The sequence below is a fragment of the Mauremys mutica genome, chromosome 2 (assembly GCF_020497125.1).
Source record: "Mauremys mutica isolate MM-2020 ecotype Southern chromosome 2, ASM2049712v1, whole genome shotgun sequence".
Classification (NCBI taxonomy): Eukaryota; Metazoa; Chordata; order Testudines; family Geoemydidae; genus Mauremys; species Mauremys mutica.
The window spans coordinates 31,553,036-31,573,535 of NC_059073.1; the positions used below are offsets into that span (position 1 = coordinate 31,553,036).

General features: G+C 39.9%; 1 protein-coding gene across 3 annotated transcripts in view; it reads left to right on the forward strand.

Annotated features, from left to right (window-relative positions):
* The window catches only part of CSMD3 (CUB and Sushi multiple domains 3), a 1,155,643-nt gene that overhangs the window by 433,180 nt on the left and 701,963 nt on the right, over positions 1-20,500 (forward strand). For 2 of the 3 annotated variants that reach the window (XM_045006341.1, XM_045006342.1), the window contains 2 exons: positions 1,955-2,032; positions 7,567-7,654. In XM_045006341.1, the coding sequence (XP_044862276.1) occupies positions 1,955-2,032; positions 7,567-7,654 (166 nt within the window). The remainder of the gene's footprint in view (positions 1-1,954; positions 2,033-7,566; positions 7,655-20,500) is intronic. The other variant, XM_045006343.1, reaches the window with a different exon arrangement.

Here is a 20,500-nt window from a genome sequence, read left to right on the forward strand (position 1 = left end):
ATCATAAAACTATCAAAAACAGAATTTAGATTTTCTAGTTAGGAAAGATCTAAGCATGTGTTATCATAGAAAATGAGCTTGTATTTCATAGATAAAGCTGGACCTTCCATGTTAGAGGTAGGGTCACAAATGAGGCAAAAATTTAAAGTAGGTAGTTGGAACTGTTGTGGAGCTGCTTTTTTTATTATTATTATTATTTTAAACAACATGTAGGCTATTTGGACATCCACAAATAAACCTTTCCAAATATCCGTATATGTTTTAGAGTTGCAGAAGGATTCCTGAAAAAATATTCAAGGTTTAAAGATCTATTTTAGCATGTTTTTTGAATGATAAGATTGTGAATTTTTTAGTTGTCACTTTAGTAAGTGAGACATGAGAACAACCAACATTGTGATGCATATTGTTTTGGTTGTGTTCTGTTGTAGAGTATATGTTGGGAGAGTAGTAATATGGGCCCCATCCTGCCATTAGTTTTCTGTGTCTATGGCAGGGATCAGCAACCTTTGGCACATGGCCCTTCAGGGAAATCTACTGATGGGATGGTTTGTTTACCTGCACTGTCCGCAGGTTCAGCTAATCGTAGCTCCCACTGGCCACAGTTCGCCCATCTAAGCCAATGGAGGCTGCAGGAAGTGGCGTGGGCCGAGGGATGTGCTAGCTGCCGCTGGTTCCAGCAGCCCCCATTGGCCTGGAATGGCGAACCGCTACCAGTGGGAGCTGCAATCAGCCAAACCTGTGGATGCTGCAGGTAAACAAACCACCTCGACCTGCCAGCGGATTTTCCTGACATGCCAAAGGTTGCCGATCCCTGGTCTATGGGATACCTATTGACTTCACAATTGTGGCTATGATTTGGATGTGAATATGCTTTTAGGTATAATGTGATTAACACAAGTTTAAAAAAAATTATCAAATAGACTGTTAGTGCAGAAATTTCAGATAATTTATAGATTCCAAGGCCAGAAGGGGCTTCTGTAATCATCTATACTCCTGTACATGAAATTTTCAAGAACTCTGCAATGGTATCTACTAATAAATTGTATAAATGCACTGTGCTATTCTGGAGATGTCCTATAAATAAGGTGTAAATGTTTCACAAGGAGGGTAGTTAACAACTGGAATAATTTACCAAGGGTTGTTGTGGATTCTCCATTACTGGGAACTTTTAAATCAAGACTGGATGTTTTTTCTAAAAGATATTGACTAGGGATTATTTTGGGGAAGTTCTGGCCTCTGTTGTACAGGAGTATAGATGATTACAGAAGCCCCTTCTGGCCTTGGACTTCCCCAAAATAATCCCTAGTCAATATCTTTTAGAAAAAACATCCAGTCTTGATTTAAAAGTTCCCAGTAATGGAGAATCCACAACAACCCTTGGTAAATTATTCCAGTTGTTAACTACCCTCCTTGTGAAACATTTACACCTTATTTATAGGACATCTCCAGAATAGCACAGTGCATTTATACAATTTATTAGTAGATACCATTGCAGAGTTCTTGAAAATTTCAGAGGGAAAAAAATGTTAGTACCAACTGTAAGGAAAATACCTGTTTCAAAGCACTCATTCAGTCATTAATTTACCAGGTTCCATAATTGTGCGGCAAAGTTTTACAAAACCACTTATGATGCATGGAAACTATTATCTTTAGCTTTCATTTTTGTTTTGCATTAGAGGCACTGTGCATACACTGGAGGGGAAAAAGTAATGTCTGTAAATGTTATTCATTTCCTGTACCTTATACACAATCTGATCTGAGTACTTTTCTTTTGTGTAAAAGGCTTTTTTTGTTTTATTTTGTTTTTTTCCATTAGGGGTAAATAATGCTGGCTTATTAGAAAGCAGTTACTCTAACTTGCATACTTCCATGATAACAAATTGAATAATCAATTGAAATGAAATCTTTTAGACTGTATTACCTGATACATGTTTTTGTTTGTTTTCTTAACTAGTGAAAAAGGCCATAGATTTTAAATCTAGAGGATTTAAATTGTTTCCAGGGAAAGACAACAGCAACAAGTTTTCTATCTGTGAGTGTACTCCTTTTTGTTACTTTTTTCTAGTGCAAGAGTGAAGTTTGTGCTGTCTATGTTGTTTGTGTGTGTTTTCAAAAATGTTTATATATTTCCAATAATATAACTGCCTTAAATATCTTTCTACAAGCTGCATGGTCAATTTTAAAGTGTGGTTTTACTCTGAAGGGAAGCTCTCTATAAATCATGGGTGCCTGTTTATTGTGTCTCAATGATTTCAGATCAAATCTGATGAGTATGCAAATAAAAATATCCCCTCTTTCCCTTAACTACCAATCTTGCAAAACTCAACCTGGAGTACACCCTCAGTTACAACTGTGCAACGACATATTTTCTTCAAATGATATTCTCAGTGTCATTCCAACAGTCTCTTTGCCTTCAGATGGCTCAGCTCAGATTAGAACTTGGTAAACTGCCCTAGCAAACAGGTTGAGTGTGCTCAGCACCTTGCAGTATCAAGCCCTTGATAATGCACAGGAGGAGTAAAATCCAGCTCACTTCATGTTTGTTGTGTTTAATCTGCAAGGCTAACAAGACTGAAAGTTGTAAGAACTTTTTTCAAGTAACTAGAGTAAGCAGATATGCCTCGGAATGTATCAAGGAGAAGATCTGTTGAGAAAGAAGATGCCATTTTTACAGAGTAGAACCACATTTAAAATATTTAAATAATTAGTTAAATAAATATGGGCTAAATGCATACCATGTGTCCACATTTCATTATTATTCATGGCGGAGGGAAAAGACTTATTGAATTTGCGTGCTTTTGCATGCACCCTAGGCAGGATATATTTGCGCTGATAATATTTGCCTGAGATATCAGTCTTGAGGTCAGTTTCCAGGATTTATCATGACAGTGACTTTCCCAAAGAAAATGCATTTCAATGGAATTTCAGCTTGTAGGTTTTAAATTGTCAGCATGCGAGTCATGCATTTTTAGATAAAGGTTTCCTAAAGTGGCAAGTCCCTATAGCTTTTACGAAGTAAAAGTAATAAAATAAGCCACACTTCAATTCAGTTTATCATAGCAGTTTACAATATTGCCAGATTTAATTTATCTGTAAAGAGTATCACCTAAACAACTCTGGAACCTTTTTCTTTTGTATCTCAAAAATGTGTTAAGATGCTTTTAAAAAAAATCCATATTATTTTCACACCGTTGGCTCACGGGAAAGTAAGGTGGTTGTAAGACATGAAATACAGTAAAATAGAGACAAGCCTATTTGAAAATATATAAAACTGTAAAATATAAATATATGTAGACAGAGATTGATAATAGAATGGTTGACATAACAGATTGAGTTATATCATCACAATCATTTTCTTATTAGACCAAATACAAATTTTCCATATTGATTCCATTTCCACTAATTTATTAGCTTTGCCATATATTGATCACATTTATTTCATGACCAACTTTAAGATATCTAGATGTAGCTTTTAATGCATTAGTGGCTAGCAACTTCAAGCTATGATAGTGTGTTTAGTGCCAAATCTTTATATCAGTCAAGTTTTACACAGCTGATATTTTGTGGATATTCCATATAAAATTGAAGTATCAGTATTGTGGTTTGCAGGGAGTCAGAAATGGACAACACAAATGAGCAGCTAGCCCCTACAAAGAATTGATAAATATTTTGGTTGATTTAAAACTTGGTCAGACAGATTCAAAGTTTTTAGAAGAGATGTTCAATTTTATCGTTCTGTTTAATTCTGTGTTCATTTAGGCTGTTTTGTAAATATATAAAAAGACAATATTTCAATAAAAATACATTGTGCCAATGATTGTTGGAGAGAATTCTCAATGGGACCCCAGTGAGAGCACTGTATGCAGAACAATGAAAGAACACAGTGTTTTAAAATGAATGACTGTCCCTCTACTATCTAACGGTTCAACGGAGAAGATTATGTATATATCTGTTATTTGTAATAATATCAATAAATGGCTACCTTAAATTACTGTCTTGGATTATCTAAGCCTCAGGAAACTACTGTCCTGAGACAGTTTTCATGTTTCTTCTCTCTGTCTTACTTCAATACACACCATAAACACAACAAACTAGAAAACATGTATATGGTGTTTTTCACCTACAAAGATTTTTACAATTTCAACCCCTGAACCTGCAAAACACTCTTTCAATGCTTAGTTTAAGGCACCTGAAACCATTAGGATTCTTCCTGTGAGAAGACATTAAGCATGTGCATGAGTGTTTGCATGAGCAAGGCCATTATTAATCGTATATACCCTTGTGATAGATATATATATAAGCATCATCCTCACTCTACAAATGGTCGGACTAACGCCCAAAGTCATAAGGGGATTGGTGTGAGAGTCTGAATTACTGCTCAGCAATATCTGGCTCCCAGTCCCATGCTCAGACCATGAAAGAATGCCTCACTCATGATACGCCATTGTTTACAATAAAATGCCCATTAACAGTTGTCACAGGACTGTATGGGATAATGGGAAAAGTGGGAAACTGTAAAGTAGTTATATTTTTATAATAAAAAAAAAGTCAAGTTTTATGTGTGGTCTCATTCTACATCAACAGTACAAAGGCTCCAGACTCAGTGGACCTTTCATGTTTGGCCAAGCATGTTTAGGGATGAACATGAATAGGGATGGGATCGAAGCATGTGCTTAAAACACTTTGCTGTATTGTGGCCAAAATTAGAGTTGTCAGTTTAATGAATTCTAATTATAATTTGTTGTTGTTGTTCTGAAGTTCTAAATGTAGTGTGTGTGATTTTAATTGTTAGATTGATAATTTTTCCTTCAGTACAGTCTTTCAGAAAATTCTGAATATAAAATATACCCATGTATCATGTTAAGTTCTATTTCATTGTATTTCATTAAGAATGAAACAGTTTAGGCATAAAGCAGCACACACTTTCTCAGGCTTGTTATTTTAGCTGAAATGTGTAGAATCCAATTGTTTTCATGCTGTTAAATCAGTACAGAAACTGCTCTTTTTACATACATTTCCACAGTATTACCATTTTTGAGAATTATGCAGAGTACAAGAATAAAATATTCTATTTCAAATACTGAAAGATGAAATACAATAAAATAGGAAGTCCTGTTTAAAGCTGGATTTTTGTCCTGTTCATTTAGTCATAATAAAATAAATTCTTGCATCTACATATGCATATAGTACAATAATGTTAAATGTCCCCTAAATATTGTATATTCCAATCACATTCTGGGATGTCATGTCAGTTATTTCCTGAGTACTATTGCCTGGGGCCAGCACCAATAAAAGCTTCTGGCCACAATTTTAATAAACTTTTAATCACACAAAATCTTAACTGAAGGCCGCTCCTACCCCACCCATAAACATAATTTCATTTTAGAATTCCTCCTAAGTAGAGAGTCAGTGTCACCTAAGAATTCCTCTGCCTGTGCACAGTGGTAATGTTCCATTCTATGTGGACTAGCCACTAACTGCCTCTTTAATTCCCCAGGCCCTGCCTTGGACTTTGGGACCATACAAGACACACAAAGTACTCCAACATGGATTGCCATCTAAAGTTCTAAATAACAAGTTCTTCCTGGACTGTCCATATGGACTCTAATTGATGGCAGAACCATAACTGCCAAACACATGGATCCTTCAATGGTAGCAAGAAATTTGCTTTCTCTGGGTGACACACTTTCAACCTACCCACGAGTCTCATTAAGTTTCTCAGAGTAAAGTGAAAAAAAAACCTTCTGACTCTTCAGCTAATGTGCTGCTAATGGAAAACTCCTTTCCAGTCACAAACGTGGAAATCCAGCTAGCCCTTTGTATTCCAATGTGGATGAACAGGCACTTACCTTTGCTTGCTGCCAATATCAGACCATCTATGCTGTAGCTCTTTCAGGACAGAGAGTCTGAATAGTATGGCCACAGCCAGCAAAGGCTGAGGTGAGGGTCCATTGGTTGAAAAGGGCCCCAACTACTGAAGAAAAAGTAAATAATGATCACTTGCTCCTCATCCTTTCACCTTCGTTGTATGGTCCTGACCTCACCTATGACTATTGAGTTAATTTTACCACCTTTTGTGAGTACAAGTACCCCATGTTCAAGGCAAGGGAGAGTCCTTCAAACACTCCTATGGCAATTCCTCACGTGGGGCCATGGAAAAAGATAGGTGGGGAGTACACTATTTCAGGGTACCTTAATGTCAGCCTGTGTCAAACTGTTATTCCTGCAGAGATGGACTCTGACAGTTTAGATGTAATTAATTAGAAACAAGTGGTTTTCTCTCTCTCTCTCTCTCTCTCTCATATAAAATCATTTTTAAAAAATTGTGTGAATAAGTCATTTCTGATTAGCTTAATTATATATAAACCCTTTCTCCCAAAGGAGTTTTATTTTATTATGTTGAAAGCTGTCACCCTGCTATGCCAAAGCCCATTGACTTAACTCATCAGAAATAAAGGCAGGTTAAATATCTTTTCCTCTTAACATAAATGCATTGGCTTCACATCACTTAGTTTTGAAAACATTAAAAATAGTTTCATCTTAAGCCTCAGGTAGCAGCTGACCAGCCTCCTGTGATATGGATTTATTTCATGATCATCAACTCTTAATTCAGTGTACGACTAGGACAAACAGAACTAAACTGGGCTAGAAGTATTTTTTGGAATTGCAACTCTTGCAAACTATAAATGTTTCATTTTTTTATAGTAGAACAAACACGATGTATAAAATATGACAAAACTAGACAGTGCAAACTATTTAAAAATACACTAATGTAGGTATCAATACTAGACTCTTCATATGTGCATAGATTCCACTAAAATAAAAGGTTGTGTGTGTAAAAGGCACTGGATCAGTTCTTAATCTTTTTTTTAATAAGAAGAGATGAATCCAAGCTAAAAAGTTAAAATCCACATAAAGATTTCAAACCCCCATGGTTTGGTAATATCTAGCTCTGAGGATTTGGTTTCGTTCATTTTAAGAAATTTGTGAAAGTCAAACCTGGTTCAGATCTTGAAGCTTCCCCCATGTCTCCAAATTCTGAGATATTTGGATTCACACCACTAATTAAGGCCGACCTGACCCAACTCCACTGAAGTTTTGTCATCAACACAAGGCAAGCAGGTCAGACACTAGGGGAGAAGGCAAGAGCGACATTACTGAACTATGGTCAGAGGAAATTTTCCCACAAGTTACAGTAAATGTTAATGAAGAGTTCATTAACTTTAAATATTATTTTTGTAAAGAAATAAAAGTCATATGTATATGGATTCAATAAGATGATGAGCAAATAAACAGAGCTATTTGGTACTTTTTCTATTATCATAAGACTTCTAGAATTTGCTGTATAGAAATATAAAACATACTTTAAAAGTCACACTTTATCACTGAAAGAAAATAAATGTATTGAAACTGGAGATTGTGATCTACCCCAAAATATACTAACTGTTTGGTGTTTTTGAAGTAGCAACATTGTAGCTAAAATGATTTTTTTTCAAACTATTAATTGTCCAAAACATCATATTTCTCGGATTCCTAAAAGTGTGTTGTTTTTCTTTTCTTTTACAGTAAATGAAGGAGGTATTAAACAGGCATCCAATTTGTGTCCAGATCCTGGAGAGCCAGAAAATGGAAAACGACTAGGCTCAGATTTTAGGTAACATGTTAACCCTACCATTGTATTATTTCTATAATACATACATTGTTGAAAAAACATTAAAATATATATATTTTAAAAGTATACCAAGACCACTGGCCAACCTTTGGGGAATTCTATTTAAAATTAGATGGCAAAATATAGTCCACTATTTATATTTTAGTATTAAGGGTAAAGCTGTCTGTAGTATACTGGGAAGTGGTACAAATAGCTGGAGATTTGCAAGGAATTTAATTGAGGAAGGTTATTTAAAATAGTTCTTCCTTAAATACTCAGCTACCTTACTCCTACAAATATAGGGGTTATATGTAGAAATGGAGGCTTTTGTGGGACATGTAAGATGAGAACATGTGTAAAGAAGATCGTGTGAGGGAAGGGGGAGGAAAACAGGTATCTTCAGGCTAGTCAAAGTGGTTTCTACTGGCTGACAAATTTCAGGCTCATTCAAAGTACCATTTTAATGGTCATCAGGCAGGGTCAGGACTAGGCAAGCATGCGCTGGTGAGGCAAGAGGCAGGCTGCAGTGGTCATAGCTCTCTCAACTCAGTGTAGAAGCAGCTTGCCCCATTTCTTGCATTCTAGAGCAGTTGTCAGTGTTAGAGTTTCTTCAGGCTACTGGTACACATCCCCATGTGCACCTACAAGAAGGAAATCCCCCTGTGAGCAGCTGTTGCAGTCCTGGCAATAATGGCGATAGCTGATCATTTTAACTACTGAAACAGGATGTAATGTTTTTGGGGTTGCTGTGAAACATTTTTTTCCTGTCTCTCTCCCTCCCTGATAGATAATTAATTTTCTCTCCTTAATTATCACACCAATATGCACTAGAGCAATCTAAGCATTTTATGGAGGACTTGTGAGAGGATTTGGGGCACACATCAAACTTTACTAACTTATTTTATTTTAAAACTGTTTGCATATTCCTTTACGCTGTCCACAGCACTGGAGCTGAGGTGCATACTCCTTTCAGTGTTGGCAATTAACAAAAACCAGGGTTAGCCATGAAAAAATGAAAACCAATGCAATTTTGAGGGAAAATAAGAGGGAGGGTACTAGAGATTTAGGGTGGGATTTTCAAAAGTGCCTAAGTGAGTTAGATGCCAAAGTCTGATTTAAATTCAATGGGATTTAAGTGCTTAATTCAATTAGATGCTTTTTTTAAATCTCACCTTTAGTTTTCATTTAAAAAAAAGAAGGCCATCTCTTTTACAGGGGGCTCACAGACTTCACGATAAGTCTCTACAGCTCATCATTGGAAGTAAGCTAACAGTCAAAATCAAAATATAAAACCCAAGCAAACCAACATATTTGCAACTCCCATTTCTGTGAGTCTCACAGTGTTCTATCTTCTCTGCAATTTTTTCAAATTATGAACCCATCAGAGCAGGAACCAGCTCTATTTCCTGTGTTTCATAAGACCAAGCACATTGTTGATACTTAAGTCATCGTTAATAATAATAATACTTCATAATAAGTAGTGCAGCTATAGTGAATTAGCAGGTAAAATCAAGCCAGATGTCAGAAGCAGGTGAGCAGGCTCTCCTGAACCCCTTGGGTACACTGGGTCTGCTATGGGGAGACTGTGGCAATATTCAGCCCTTTTGAAAATGTGATTAGCAGAGGAAGGTAATGGCAGATTGCAAGCAATGCAGATTGTTACATCAACTGTGGTGACAATGGAGGCAGGCAGAGCTCACTCTCCTTTTTCCCTGGGATACAGATATTCAACTGATGAGTCTGGTGCAGTGCCAAGGCAGCATTTGTTCTTCAAAGAGGTGGTAGGCTGAAGCCACAGAGCTTGTATATGCACACTGGAGACACAGGGAAGCAGTCAAGTCTAGTTTAAAATAATATTTGGGGAAAAATCCTTCCTGGTGTAACAAGTGATATCTGAGATTCTTGAATAGGAAGGGATTTTAAAAAAAAATTCACTCTTAATTAATTCTGCCTTTCCCCTCCGAGCTGAGAAATGAAACACAGCCTAGTCAGTTTATTTCATTTATCCATGCATCTCATGGGATCATTCTCCCTGCAGGCTCCTGTCTGCCTGCCCTGCATCGCAGCAGAATTATCACGTAATCAGCTAACCTATGGGCAAGCAGTAGGTATGCCTGCAGTTGCTCATCCTACCACTGGTCTGCCATGGCACCTGATGAGCAGGCAGCTAAGCGGACTCTCCTCCTCTTGTCACACCATTCTTCCTGATGGATACCACCAGGAAGGAACAGCTGGGTAAAGGAGGAGGAGAAGGCGGAGGTGATAGGTAATTGAACCAACAGCAGTGTGAGGTGAGGAACTAGCCTCCCTCATTCCCTAACCAGCTCCACCAGATTCCCCATAGCTACTCCAAGTCATCACAACAGCTGACCCAGGCATCTTCAACTGATTCCCCACCAACTCTCTCTGTCAATAAGGCCCCTTGAAGTCTAGATGTTGGGCTGCATGTAATGATTGTGTTGGGTGCTTCTAGTGATTGGAGCATGGCGGTGGGATAGGCAGCCAGTGTGCCTGTCCTTCCCACCTCTCACTGCTCTACGCCTTGTACATTGCTGTAGCAACCTGCATAGAGCTTGGAGAGAGAAGCACAGGTTTCAGGAAGGAAGAGTTTTGAGGAGTTTCCAGGAAGTCAGTCTCTTTGCACATGGCTGGAATGCTAGCTGCAAGCATAGAACCTCTGTAAATAGTTCTCTTAATAAGGAGCCAGTTTAATTTTAGAATCATGAAGTCCTCTCCCAAGACAAGGTTCAGGAAATACGGTGGTGGTAGTCAGTCTACAGAGATGCACAGTGAGGAAGAGAGTATGAGTGAAAGGAAAACAAAGCAGCAGCTAGAAATAGATCAATCAAGCAACACGGAGGGACTCAAGCCACCAGAAAAGCTTGATTCCCAGACCAAAAAAAAAATTCATAAGCATAGAAGCAGTGGAATTAGAAATTGAGTTATATATAAGCTGGCTATGGGGATAAAGATGAGAAAATTAAGGTAGTTTTAAAAATTTTTTTATTTTTATCTCATTGGGAGGGGGGGAAAGGACAAGAAGTGAGTGAAACACTGTTATCTGAAATAATACCCCAAACACAGGAAATGCTGATAAAGGTGTTGGATGAGTACTGTGACCCCAACAGAATGAAATTGTGTAGGGATACTGTTTTTTTACCCAAAACCAAGATGCAGAAGAAGAAATAGATACTTACATTACAGAGCTGAGAATTGTGGCTTCCACATGTAACTTTGGAAACTTTAAAAGTTCCATAAGCAGAGACAGGATCATTTGTAGGACATGGGTTTCCAGTTTACAGAAGAGATTGCTGAGAGAAACAGATCTAACCCTAGAGAAATGCCTCCAGCAAGGGTAGCTGAACTGTCCAGGGAAAGGATAAAAAACAATAGCCTCTAGGGCAGAACATGTACACAGGCTCAAGCTAAAGAAACCCAAGAAACAGGACAGAGACAACTGAGGATGCAATCATCATGGTCTAGCATCTTTACAAAGCAACATGAAAGGCAGAAAAGGAAAATACCTATGGGCAGTGGTGCAAGGGGTGTGGGAAATAGAGTTACTTTATGCTCCCCTGCCACAGCTACCCTAGGAAGAAAAAAAAAACAGCAGTACATGCAGAAATTCAGGATGTTGAAATTTCCAGTGAAGAGGAGGATAACTGCAATGTGACATTAGCAGATCTAAAAGACACTAAATGTACACACACTGCAGAAGAAGGCTGCCAGCCATTCAACTGCCATATCTGCAGATATGCTTTTAGGTCAACAACCGATTTGATTTGAGATAGATTGTGCAGCCAGCTGCAAAGTAATCCTAGCAATACTGAGATGCAACACTACACTGGAGAAATATGATCAATTGCTAGGGATGTACAATAAAAGCATTCTGAAGCCAGAGGGCAAATTCAGGCTGTCAATAAGAAACCAATGATACAAGAGATGTTATTACTTGGAATTTATATTAGTTGACACACAGGCATACTATCCACTGCTGTTGAAGTCATGGATCTGATCACAGTACAACACCAGAACTATCCTTGGCATGACAGAAGAGAGAGAACAGTCACCATGGACCCCATCCAGCATTCTAACAGAATATCAGGACATATTTCAAGAAGATGGACACCTACAAGACAGGCTGAAGTTTGAAATAAACCCTGCTGTGCAGTCCATGAGACTACCAAAACACAGAGTTCCACTGTTTGGAGTCACTGAAGAAGGAACTGGCAAGCCTGCAAAGAGGAGCCATCATGAAACTGGTTGATACTAACACACTGTGTCATTGAGCTAGATGAGCCATCCATCCAACCAACAAACTTTGCCATTCCTTTGCAACTGGCCGCAGAGGTGTTCCACTGTAAACTGATCAAGGCACTAGAGGGACTCCTAGGTAACAAGATTGTAGCAGATGACATTCTTACTGTAGGAGAAAGTGATGTCAAGTAAAATGACATTGTGGAGCATGATACCAAGCTTCAGAAACTTCTAAACAGGTTCTGGGAGCTGAATATTAGGCTGAATGCTGAGGAAAACCGAGGTTCCCTACATTGGACATGTGTTGATTTCGGAGGGACTCCAGCCAGATCCTGAGAAATTGGGAGCTATTAAGGAAAAATCTAGACCAAAGGATGGCAAGGGAGTCTAGCAACTAAAGGGATGGCCATCTATCTTTCCCAATTGTATGTACACCTATCTAAAGTCTGGGATCCATAGAAATAGCTAACATACCAGGATGCAGTGTGGGCATTGTCCGAACACTAATCCAAAACCACTGCGGAGCAACTAGTATTACAAGGAGGCCTAGGAGCAGCACTGAGGCAAAGCAGCAGCTCGTAGAATTTGCTAGGACAGCCTTTGCAGACACAGAAAGGGGGTGTGGTCAGATAGAGAAAGATGACTGTGGAACAGATGATGGAGTCTATCAACAGAATAACATATACAAAAAAGTGTATTTACATTTTTCCTGGTCCCTTAACAAATTCTGATCCTGCAAATGTCATTGGAGGACCTCCTCAAAACTTGGAAGCAATGTACTTTATTTTATTTAGGGCTAGTTAAAAAGTCGAGGACTTGTTCTGCTATTCTTCTCTGTGGACCAGACTTTATCTCCCATGATGCACTGCAGTCATGCAATCACTATGATGCATCTCCTCCTCTAATCAAGAGGCAGGGCCGGTGCTTCCATTAGGCGACCCTAGGCAATCGCCTAGGGTGCCAGGATTCGGGGGGCGGCATTTTGCACGCTCCTCACGGGGCGCGTGGGAGCTTTGGTTTCTGCTCCCGTCGCACCGCTGAAGAAGGACCTCCGCCGACATGCCACGGAAAACAGCAACAAGCAATTGAGCTACCGCCGACGTTTTGGCAATGGCTGCCGCTGTCGCCTGCGGCATTTTGGCTGAGGGTCCTTCTTCGGCGGTGCGACAGGAGCAGAACCGGAAGCTCCCGTGGGGACCGCACAAAATGCCACCCTCCCCCTCCCCCTCTCCCCAATTCTGCCTAGGGCGCCAGAAACCCTGGCACCGTTCCTGTCAAGAGGGGACACCATGATGCACGAGGAGAATGATAGCAAGAGGTGCCTAAACTACAACTCCTATGAGGCACTGCAGCAGCTTTTCAAAATCAAAATATTTTGGTTTTCAGGGACAGGAAAAGGGGAAAACATATTTCATTTGGAAGTAAAATATACAAAAATCATAGACATATTATAGTTTTATAAAAGCTACCCTACCCTCAAACCTTACATTTTGGTCCTAATTTTATCTAATATTTTCCCATATAATGATCACTTTGAAATTGTGACATTGTTAATACACCATTCTACAAAATAAGAAAAAATCACTAAGTATAGTGAATGCAAATAGATGTATTTTGTGTTTGTTTGAAAACCAGCTTTATCCCCATTTTTTTCATTGTTCAGCTGCTCATAAATACAAACCCACTTCAACAAGCATGTCACCCACCCAATGCCATTTTAAACAAACAAATAAATTAAAACAGTAAATTACAGCACTGCTGTGTGTTTTGTGTTGCTTACTTAGGTTTTATTCTGGAAGCAACTTATGTTCTTGTCTTCAGTTATAGCTGAGGAGACTCATCAGTTTGCAGGGCTGGAACCATGTTAGACTGTAAGCTCTCAGAGAAAGGACCTTGCGTCCTTCTGGGTATTGTAGAATGGCTAGCGTAAGACAATGTTATGCTATTATCTTACCCACTGCTTTCATAGAACAAGAATTCTTGTAGTCAGTATAGGAACTCCAACTCTGTAGGAGTAATAGCAGATCAAGCATTTTTTATTCAATATGTTTTATCCTTAGAGACAATATAAGAAAAAGTAGCTTGTAAAGTAGAAAACATTTCCATTATGTACTAGGCCCATTGGAAGAAGTTATTGAGTTGGTATCAGATTAATATAAGAGCTCCAGGAACTTCCCAAAGTACAGTCTTCCCACTGACTTTTCTGTCACCTCAAACATATTCTGCCAAATTGCCTCAGGGTAGACACCTCTCATTTTATCCAGACATTCAAACAACTCTGGTTTGTGTTTTTTTTTTTTTTAAGATTGGAACAATTTGGTCTGGCAGCTTTTCTTCTCAGAACAGATCCTGTTTAGTACAACATTGCCTTGTTAGCTAGGCCTCATCTGATTCCTGTTTTTCTTAGAAAAGACTGGGCCAGCTTCTATTATAATGGATTCCCTTAAAATGAGTCAGCATTTGTCATTCCCTGCCCCCTGTGAAATGAGCTATTTCCTAGTTAAAAGGCTGCTTCTTTCAGCTGTTTATAAGTTATGGTGAATAGTTTAACACTAAATCCAGGTCAAATAAAGATAAAACAAAACATTTTTAAAAAACATTTTGATTAGAAATAACTATATTGCCATTTAAAAACATCAACTGATTCATCCCTTGTGTTAGCAAACATTCCTTTTCTCCTATAGGTGACACTATCACTTTGTTCCTTGAAGATTCTCATGAACTTTACTGAAGGAACCATATATGGGGTGTGACTTGCAAAGAAGGAAAAATCCCTCTTTGTGTAGCCACTTGCTTGTTTTTAACTCATAAATATTAGGAGAATGAAGACTGGTTTTCCCTGGAAGACTTGTTAGCGGTCTCAGAAATCTGGATTGTGAGATTTTTCACAGGTTAATTGAAGGAGCAGGACTGTGGCATATTAAATGACTGATGTCTTTTCTCTCAAGTTGATCTCTTGCTTACATTAAAGAAGTCTCAAAAAAAAGGCATGCACACACCCACAGACACAAGCTTAGCAGGATGAACAAAAATCTTTCTTCCCAGCTGATCAGGTTTCACTACCTCCAAACATGTAATATGATCACCCTAAGAGCTCTCCAGTTGCCAGTCTTCCAAGATAACTAGATTTCCAAGGGGAAATGTCTGTATTTTTTAAAACATAAAAAGCAATTAAACAAATCCCCATCATGTCTTATTCATCACAGAAAAGAAAAAATAGAGTACAACTCAAACTTAAACCTTAAACTTGATGTAAAAAGCATCCTTCCTGTCTTATGGGTGGACTTTCTTGTAACTACTGGAGGGAGGAGAACCAGAAACTTCAATTCTTAGTAGTTATAGCTTTAGTGTGAGCAAGCTGCCAGTCCCCAACAAGAATTGACTGTGCAGACACCTTAAGTCAAAAATGCAACATTTTAGGTGGATGAGGAAAAAAATGTTTGTAGGAAGACTCCTCAGAGTCTCCTTTCAACACAGCAGCAGAGTGTTTTATAAAAATTCTTGGGTTCTCACCTCGCCAGTGTCCTGTCACCACTTTCCAGAGCCTTTTAAGTGTGCGTGTTGGGACCAAGGGGAGCATTTTATTCCAGCCAGAGTAAGTAATATGGCAACTGGCTGCTTTCCCAACAAACATGTTCTCACATATCCTGAGAAAGCTTGTAAGACAACCTCTGAGACAAACTGCAGAATTTTACAGTGTCCCTTGGGATCTGACACAATGCGCTTACTGTTTTGGATACTCTTTTCTGATGTAAGAGTCCCCATTGCTGTTTTGAAATTTTAAAAGCTTTGTTTCTAATTCTAAATGCCTATTTGAGCATAAAGGTTGAAATGGAGTCAAGGAGACTCACTGATAGTTGACAGCATTTCCTATCCTGAAATAGATGTTTTAAATCAGAAATAAAGTTTGTTGTTGTTGTTGTTTTCAGTTGGGACATCTCTAGAATCTTACCTTTAAGTCTCCTAATTAGCTTTTCTTTACTATCCTCAACCAATACATGCTTAAGCTATTTATCCTTCAATAAAATGTGCACAAGGACCACCTGGCATGCATCACATTACAGGAACTATGGCCTAAGATAGGGATAGGACTAAGTTAGTTATGACCCTCCCCTTGTTAAGGAGACTAGACACAATGTCCCCCTTGCACAGTGCTGTAACCCACACAGGTCCGGCTTTAGGGCAATTCCCCTGATATCCGGGAATCAGGCCCCAGGCCTAAGAGAGCACTAACAGCATCCAGAAGAGGGGCCCTGCACTCTCTGCCGAAGTGCTGCCAGAAAAAGCAGCAACCGATTGAGCTGCTGCCGAATTGCCGCCGCTATCTTCGGTGGCAGCTCAATCACTGCCACTGTCTTCAGCGGCATTTCAGCAACAGTTCTTTCAAATCAGGCCCCACACATCCTAAAGCTGGCCCTGAACCCACGCACCCTCTGGATGAAGTATTCTGTCCCATCCAGTGCACCAAACCCACTAAGAGAGAAGATTAATGAGTCTGCTCTACAGCCTTAGCTAAGGGGCATATGGCTTTTAGCTTATGCAATAGAGGCTCATGCATTTGGCTCCAGAGGTCCCAGGTTCAATCCCACCCACCGACGACCGGCATCTGTTGGTGTTACACTAGCACCACAAACACTAAAGCATCCTTTTAATTGAACTTTGTCATCCATAACAATAATCTCTGCTTTCATGAAATTAGTATTAATACATGTACATCCCTTTCCCTTCCTATGATAGCTCTGAATATGTAAACAAATTGATTGCTAGTGCCTGGAAGTTTCACAGTGAATTTTCCTAAAGATTTTTCATAAACACTTAAGTCACATCCATAATCAGTGTGTCAAAGACTATATTGGAGAAACTCAGTGTCATGCCATGTGGGAATTGGCACCTCTGCCCCAGGCACTCAATAATCTGTGGGTAGTTTTGAAAGTTTATTTTTATGCTTGCAATTTAAAGTACAGAAAAAAAGAAGAAAATCTCTCGTGAGAAGACTGCATTTTCTAATGTTATCAATAGCTGTACAGACAGTTACCAGTGTAACTTTCAGAGATTCAGCTGTAGTAATTGTAATGCTAAAAACTAGTTGATTTTTTTTCTGATATGTCCCATGTACTTAGATGATTTGTCATGGTAGCCTGCAGTATGTGTGCATATGCTTTCTGGAGGCACTATGTTTGCACATGTTCATTATACAAAATAGATAGAACGTAGTCCCAGAAGTACCACTTAGAATTGTACCTAATCAGCCAGGTTTGAGAGCCTTTGATCTACAGTGCTCAGCATTTGTGGCTGATCTGCCAAGTGCCATATTTTACTGTGGCTATAGAGTTCTACTTAAAATAACTATAATATTGGCATTATCTTGTGCATGTATATCTACTGCCATCTGGTATTGAAGTTTGTGCCTCTAGTGGTATAAACACTATTTTTGAAAGTAATTCACAGTTTAATTAGGAAAGGACAGGTGTGGGATGGAAAGGAGGTTATAACTAAGAACAGTGGGATAAAATTTAGAGCAAGTAATTTAGATAAAAATATCAAACATCCTATCTGAGATCTATTAGAATGTAGAGCAGTTTCACATAGGCAATGGTGGAAGCCCCATTGTTTGGATAATTGAAAAGTGTGTTGGCCAAAGTACTAGAAAATATACTGCAAGGAATAATCATTCAGTGGAAGGGGCACAGATTAGAAGACCTTCATCTTCATTGTCTTCCTGGAGTTTAGACAGCATTTTAAACACAGAATAGATGGAGAGGAAATCCTATTCAAAACTTGTCATTAATCCCTGCATTACGTCCCAGCTCCTCTCTCTGACTTGTAGCTCAACATGCTGTCCTGTCTAGATACTTCATTCTTCCCACACCAGATCAGTCCAGAGGCTGCCCTCAACCAACACTTCCCCACATTCAATGCATGCACACTTCATACTCCAGACTGTGTTTCATACCCAAATCTCCCAATCCCAATTTTGAGACTGCACCTCCTGTCAGACTTCCCTTCACACATACACATTTCTGCTTGGCCTTCCATATTCCTCCTATAGCTCTGTCTGGGGTTCCAACCTACCCACCTCTGGTTATTCTGCCGAGACCTCTAGAGTTCAGGGAGCTTCAACATCATCTTCTAAGAAGATTGTTGATTGGTTAGTAGGCTGGAGCTTGGCCATCTAACCACTCCTGCCTGGATACCATGCTGACACTGGATGTATACTGTGTCATTAACTCTGGTATTGGCCTTGGGACATCTGTTGACTCCAGCACCCATGACTTTTGTGTCAATACTGACAGTTTCGACACCACTGGCATACCAGGTGCCATCAGACCAGCTCTGCCTTTTTGTTACAGATTCCTCAGTAGTTCAGGTGCTTTCTGTGACTATGGCTTCTTCCTCATCTTCTCCTGTTGTGCCCATGGCACTGTCTAGTTGGATTGCATGGCTTTGGCACTGTATTCCACACTGACCGAGTGAACTCTGGCTGCAACTCTGCACTCTATGTCCTTTTCAGTACTGATGAGCTCTTTGGTGCAAACACTATCTTTGACAACAAAAATGTCTGTGCTACAGACCTCATGATCAGGCTTGGTACTGACTTTGGCTCTGGCACTGTCATTTGTTCTAGTACCAGTTGGAAGTGTGATGCCTCCAATATCCAAGGAGTTAATTACACATTCATCCACAATACTGATGCTATCCTCGTATTGGGTCTCAGATGAGGCTGATCATTTCTTTGCCCTGTCTGGGATGGAGTCTCTGTACAATGTCCAGATTCTCTCACTTCAGAAATTAAGTTTGCTGCCTCCATAAGGACAGCATACACAACAGCCTGTTAGGTTAGTTGAAAACTCACACTTCACTTTAATACACAGCACTGAGATGGTTTTGTGGTAAAACAAGACTAAGTTTATTTATAAAAAACAGGGATTTAAGTGATACTAAGCAAGAGAAAAAAAAAGTCTGGTATGAACAAACACAGTGGTGCAAGTATGGCGGTCCAGTCCGGTCCCCTGTACCAGTAAGATATTTATAGCCAGTACTCTGTACCTGAAAGACATAGGAGGGGCAGAAAGTGGAGTCAGCAGGTGGCCCCATGCTGGCAGTTCCTCCGGTGCGGTTGTACCGTCCTGACCCCAGCCCTGTCCACCAGTGGGGCTGCTGTACAGACACCAGACTGGAATCAGAAGATGCAGCTGCATGGAAGGTCTGGAGGCAGGGCTGGGGGTGGTACAGCCATGCAGGAGGAGCTGCTGTCAAGGGGCCGCCCAGCAGCCCCACGTTCTGCTTCTTTCACCGCTGCAATTCTGGAGAACCCTATGGATCAGAAGTCTCTAGCACAGTGGGAGGAGGACAGAGCCCCCTCCCAGGTAACGTGGGATGGATCATGGGAAGGGGATAGGGAGAGCACAGGGGCCCTGCGCTGGGGACGGGGTGAGGAGGAGTCCTGTGAGTGGTCACGTGGGGAGGTCACTGCCCCTGCATTTTGGTAGTGCTCCCCCTTTGTGTCCCTCCCATGCATGCAGTGTACCGGTAAGAAATGAATTCTATTCATACCACTGCAAAACAAACAAACAAACAAAAAAACCCCAACAACACGGTATGTAGTGTCTAAAGTTTAAGAGATTACAGGCTTGGTCTCAAGCAATTTCTCACCTATAGTCAATTCTCAGAGACTTCAACAGACTTGTAGTGGTAAGTGGTGAATGACCAATCTTGGAAGGGAGGGTATAAGTCTATCTCCAAGGACAAAGAGTCTAATAGGCTGGACTTGATGGGGAGAAAGGTTTACACAACTTCATCTTTACAGATGTGCATTGCAAACCATCATGTACTCTTATCAATATATGACTTGCTTAATTTGGGTGCTGTGTCCAAGTTCACAGATAAGTTGCCAGAAGCCTCCAGAGAGGACTTTAATGTATTCATTGTGGATGGCCAACTAGTGGCCAAAACTTTGTTGTAGCTGCCTCTAGACATGGCAGATGCTTCAGCCAGTATTCTGGCATTAGCTGTGGCCATGAGAACATCTTCACAGTTGCAAAATTTCACTATAGCTGCAGATTTCATCAAAGCTTAGAGGACGTACCTTTTGGTGACTGGTTTTTGTTGTTGGAGAAAAATGATAAGACCTAAGCTACTTAATGTTCATTGGGAATTTATACCTCAGCCACAAGGAGACGCCATTATGGGGGCATCTGCAATAGCAGCAATATTGCTCACAGAGTATGTTCAGCAAGTTGTCCTTCCCTACTAGACAGCAGGATTTATCCAGGAAAGGACATAGATCACAGAGGAGGAGAGCCTTGGGTGTCTAACTTTAGCCAAACAGCTTGTCCTCCATCAACACTGAGCAGGCAGCCATTTTGACTTTCTGGTCCAGGACATCATTCCAGCTATGACCTCCATGCCTCTATTTCCCCAGTTTGGGGACAGGCTGTGTCACTTTTTTGGTGCTTGGCACGCACTACTCATGGGCAAATGGGTCCTAAGCACCCTGAGATCAGGTATGCCATTCGATTCCTGTGGATCCCTCCTTCCCATCCCATTCCTCTTCAGAGGCCCCTCTCATGAGCTACTGCTCCTTCCATAGGT